At 32.7% G+C, this 5586-nt stretch overlaps 1 protein-coding gene across 5 annotated transcripts in view; it reads left to right on the top strand.

The window, feature by feature from the left end:
- LOC110092714 (probable arabinose 5-phosphate isomerase) overlaps positions 1 to 4960 on the top strand; it is a 16768-nt gene extending 11808 nt beyond the window's left edge. The window contains exons 3-6 of one of the 5 annotated variants that reach the window (XR_002302617.2): positions 2843 to 2926; positions 3022 to 3267; positions 3350 to 3435; positions 4619 to 4754. Coding sequence is in view for 2 of the 5 variants with exons in the window: in XM_020817373.2 (XP_020673032.1) it covers positions 4619 to 4775 (157 nt within the window). In the remaining 3 variants the exon portion in view is untranslated. Of the gene's footprint in view, positions 1 to 2842; positions 3291 to 3349; positions 3436 to 4618 lie in introns of those variants that run through there. The other 4 variants (XR_003700757.1, XR_002302616.2, XM_020817373.2 and 1 more) reach the window with 4 other exon arrangements.
- The last annotated feature ends 626 nt before the right edge of the window (positions 4961 to 5586 follow it).

Genomic DNA, 5586 nt, shown 5'->3' on the forward strand with positions numbered 1-5586 from the left:
CTCCAATCTCCGGCAACGCCAAGAGCCCAAAGCAAGAAACCCTAGATCTCAAATTGTAATTCAAATTCCCCATTAGGAATCAATTCCCCCCCAATCCCCTAAATAAACACAAAGGACAATAATAAACTTCCTAAAACAGCCCCCAACATTCAAATTTTTCCCTCCTAAGATCACCCAAGCCAACGTGGCCCTCCTCTAAATCTCGCTTTCCCTCTGTTTTTTCCTCCTGGAGTAAGCGGCGTAACAAAATGCTTAGGATATGAAAAAATTTCTTGGCTTACTAAACTTTTTAATATCATTTTGAAGACTAAAAAGATGTCATATGAATGGAGTAAGTTGATTTCGATTTTTAATAATAAATGTGATGCACAAGTGTGTGAATTATAGATGTATTAAGTTTATATGTTATACATTAAAACTATGAGAGAGAGGATAATTGAGCTTATGTTACGACACCATACTAATGTTTCTCAAAATCAATTTGGATTCATGTAGGGTATATGAAAGCTATATATCTATAATGCACCGACATTTTTCCTTAATGAGGTGTGTAGTGTCTGAAGCGTATCGAACACGACATGCATCTGACACGCCTCTAATACACATCAAACACGTCAAAGACGTGTTTGATTACGAAATATTAAAAGTAAATTAGACACGTATGTCCGACACGCGTGTCATTATATGAAATTTTTTTAATTTAATTTTCTATCTTCAAATTTTTATTTATTAAAAATAAAATCTAAATTTTTTATTTCTTCTCAACAACCTCAAATTAGATGCCCGTACTCAATACCTAATTTCCCAAACTTACCATTTTCATTTCTCTCTGGTAGATCATAGCTAGGGTTACACAACAATGCCCGATGTCATCACAACAATGACATCCGATGTCATCACAACATCAATTTTTCAAAATCATATGAAAATCAATATTTGATACCTGCAATTACTTTCCCCACAATCACACATCTGTATCATCTTGACATCTCATCTTTGTTTAACATCATCTCAATATAGACAACCGACTTTGTCTTGACATCGATGCTCGATGCCCGAGTTTTGACAGCATTGTCATCTCCCCTCTTCATGCTTGAAACACGGCATCAACGTTCGACTCTTGATATTTTATATTAATCATTTTAAGTATAAATCATAATTAAATAATTTATTATTTTTCAATTATTCATAATATTATGCTTACTCAATTTTTATACACTTTTTTAAGATATAAATATTATAATACTGAATCTAACATATATTCGTGTCATATATTTTTAATAATTGGCGTGTTTCGTGTCCGTGTCGTATCATGTTCGTATATGTGCATCATAGTTATACATTTATTGAGAGATTTGATGGATAAATAAGATAAAGTAAGGAGGATTTGAATATGATATCTATTGATTTAGAGAAAACATACATTAAAGTTTCAATAGAAGTGCTCTGGAGAGTTCTACAAAAGAAAGGAGTTAATAATTATTTTATTCAAGTCATTAAGGATATATATAGATGAGTTATTCCTTGTGTTCAAACAAAGGTGGTTTGACCAAGTATTTTCATATTTCAGTTGGATTACATGAAGGTTCAGCTTTAAGTCAATATCTTTTTTCTTTAGTCATGGATGTTCTTACTGGACATTTACAAGAGGATATATCATGATGTATGCTTTTTGCTGATGATATTTTATTTGTTGAAAACTACAAAAGGAGTTGAAGGAAAACTTAAATTATGGAGGTCAAACTTAAAGTTTAAAGATCTTTGTTTGAGTATATCTAAAACCGAATACATACAGTGTAATTTTAGTTATATTATTTCTAATGGAGGGATTGTGACTCTTGGCAACTAGTTATTAAAAGTACATGTTTTAGATATCTAAGATCTATTATTCAAAACGATGATGAAATAGATGAGGATATTATTAATAGAACTCGAGTTGGATGGTTGAAGTGGAGGAATGCTTTAGGCTTGTTTTGCGATAGAAAAGTGCCCCTCAAACTTAAGGGAAAATTCTATAAGATGGTGGTGTGACCTATAATGTTTTATAGTGCAAAATGTTGGCCATTAAAAGAGAAGCATAAAATTATGTATTGTAGAGATGAGGATGCTCAGGTGGATGAGTGGCTTTATACTTAGAGATAGAATGTGAAATGAGTATATATGTGAAAAGGCTATAGTAGCTCTAGTGGTAGATAAAATTAAAGGGAGTTGCCTTAGATGGTTTAGTCACATAAAGTGTCAGCTTTTCGATGACTCGGTCAAAAGAGTAGATGTATTAGATCTGGTCTATATATCTGTTCTACGTTAAGAAAGATAGAAGTAAACCCTACAAAGGCTTGGCTAGAAAGTATTAAAAATGACATTTTTTTTAATTAGATTTAAATGAGAATTGGACTCTTAATATGACAAAATAGAGAAAAATGATTTATGTGGTCAACTTCACATAGTGAGATAAAGGTCTAGTGTTATTTTTGTTGTATTATTTTGTGAAAACCCCATCAATCTATGTGGTTATGGATATAGACTTGTTTAGCTTTGCCATATAAATTTTGGTGTGTATCTATTTTTTTTATCTCGTTATGATTATTTTGTAGTTCTTCATATTTTCCCATTATTAGCACTTATACATAAATATTAGGCATTTTCCAAATGATTGATATTAATGAAAAGTTTATAAGCAATATGATTGGCAATAAGTTCAAGATTGAGAAGTTTGATGGCTTAAACAATTTTCTTAGGGTTTAGTGAACTAAGATGTGTGTTCTATTTCAACATGAATTTATGAAGGCACTCGTTGTGTGCGCTATTGTGATTGAGATTATTAATGAATATAATAAGACAGATGAATGAAAAGGCTCCCTTGGCGATCAATTCTGTTTGGCAGTCAACGTCTTGATGGAGGCTCTAGGGAACACAATCACTGAAGGTTTGTGGCTAAAGTTATATTCTTTATACATGCCTAAAGTTTTTCTGATAGATTTTGTCAAAAATAGTGATTTTACAATTTTGCTTGCATGAAAGTACATCCATTAGTGAAGGTGATTGGCACTTCCAAAGAAGTCAAGCTTGAAGTTGAGGCAGAATGCACCTCTCCAAACCAGAGTTATTTGAGTATGACCTATCTTAATGTTGGCCCTAATTTCTCCAAGGATCACTAGGACACTCCTACATTGGAAGAGGACTTTAAGTTTGATTTTGCGACTTTTAGCTTGGGCTCTCCCATTTCTCTGGGTCGTACATCAATTGGAATATGTCTCGTCTTACATGGTAGAAACTACAATTCTATTGCTATTGTTAATGCCCCGATGATAGGCCTTCTCTAATGATTTATCATGGTTGTTGTTTCCAGTGCGTGACCTGCTCCATTGACCATAGTGTAGTCGTCAAGAGTCCTCTGCAAACCCACAATGATACCGATTAAAGAAGAAAGCTAAGGTCCAACAATTGTACTTTGCATTTATATGGGAGTTGGTCAGCTTAAGTAACTCAGATAACGTATCTGATTGTTGCAAGCCGAAGGATATAGGCTAAGGGATCCTCCCAGCTGCTTTATAAGAGTATTGCTTGGGTGACAATATGCTCTAGATCTTGCTTGTCCAATATCCCAAACTAGATTTAAGTTACAAAATGCCAGCATGACTCAGTAGGCTCTTGCTTGATAGTCAAAAGAGACGGGGATATTTTGAGTTGCTTTTATATGTTAATAAACTGGGTGATGAGTTATATGCTCCTATGGGAGATATTTGTGAAAACTACCGCAATGGTGAAGGTGGCGAGGAATAGGTGACACTTCACAGCGTCATTGACAATTAGAAAGGAACTTATTAACTTGAAATGAGCGACACAATCAATAGGGCTCGAATTTACTTTATAGGAATCAAACACGGGCATCTTGAACATTGAGGGAGGTTGGGCCTCCATTGAAAAGGCATTGATCAGCTGTGCTTGATGCATGGTATGACAACGAGAAAAAGGAGCTCCATGGTACTCTCCTATGGGAGATATAGCTCATCATAGGAAGGAATTGGTGCAACATTTATTAGTGTGTGACGAAGATGCCGTGTAGGAGAAGCAGATAAGCCATTTAGGGAGGGTTGCCTACAGGAATTGCTCGAAGGATCCCTAGATCATCCTAGTAAGGCGATCTTTCATATGCTGAAGTTGTTCAAATGTGATGTCGTTGTGGTGGTTAGTTTGCTATGACTTTTCCTAAGGATGCTTCATAATCCCAAAAGAAAAAGTTGTAATAGGTTATCTGAGTTAATTCATAATTTGCAATTTGCTAAGCCTACTTTAAACTCTCATGCTGACTTGATAAACCTGTCAAAGATGAATGCTGCATACAACAACATAAAAAATTTACTAATTCTCTACTTTAATAGAACAGCAAGTACTATATTCATCAGTGATCACTACAAGACTATCAGTCAATCAGTTCTCAATACTTCATGAATCCTACAAGTCCTGTCGCTGGACGCTTTCTTTGTTTTTGCCCAATAACATCTTTATATATTTATAAGTGAGATTTTTCTGATTTATAGCTGCTGCTTATGCTTCTCTACATTTCTTTTAAATTACTCCATAACAAGACCTGATCTTATTCTACTTCGAATATCAGGAACCCACGAACAATTACTCCTGAAGCAATGGCTGTGGAAGCTATGCAGAAAATCGAGTCACCGCCGTCTGCTGTTCAGTTCTTGCCTGTTGTGGATGATCAGAAGGCCGTGATTGGAATCATAACCCTGCATGGACTGGTTTCTGCTGGCCTGTAGAGATTGTTCAATGCATTTTTTCTTTTTTTTTCTTTTTTGCATTGCATTTTTATAATATTCTTTGTTCTTCCAAATTCCAGTGTGGCCATTTGTTATTATGTTCTTCCTTTATTCGAATTTCTGTCGAGAAATTAGTAATTTTAGTCGCTTGTTTATTTTTTATTATAAACGCTCATTTTTTTATATCCAAAATTTTCTATTTTTCATTCAATTTGAGCTGAATTTGAACATAATTCCAATATTAAAAAGGCATTGAAACATTTTTTTTTATTGAACTTGACCCTTAATTGAGCTTTAAATGAGCCAAATAATAATTGAATAAAAAAATTATGTGATGTGCGAATAGTCAAATGTTAACAGCTTTTTAAAATAGATGTAAACATAATTATTCATTAAAAATTCCCTAAACTATAATTATTATTTTTGTTAAATTCAATTATTAATATAAAGAGAAAATATTTATAATGATATAATAATTTGGTTATAAGAGTGTCGATTATGTTTACTTTTTTTGTCTAATATATGAGCATAAAAGAGAATTAAATAAGATATTAAACAAGCATCAAATGAATGTTTTAGAGAATCCTTAACGAGTTAGGAAATTATAAAGGAATATATTTGTGCATATAAACAAATAAGTAGAGTATTATTGAAATGGATTAAATTAGATGTTGAAAAGTATTAATTATATAATTATTTAGTTAACTAAGCACTTATTTGGGATTTTCTTAAATCTTTTTTTCCTTTGTTATTGTTTTTATTTTTTAAAAGTATTTGTTTAGTGTTATATACATATTTTTAATTTTTATTA

This window comes from Dendrobium catenatum, unplaced genomic scaffold (assembly GCF_001605985.2).
Source record: "Dendrobium catenatum unplaced genomic scaffold, ASM160598v2 fragScaff_scaffold_612, whole genome shotgun sequence".
In the NCBI taxonomy this organism is placed as follows: Eukaryota; Viridiplantae; Streptophyta; class Magnoliopsida; order Asparagales; family Orchidaceae; genus Dendrobium; species Dendrobium catenatum.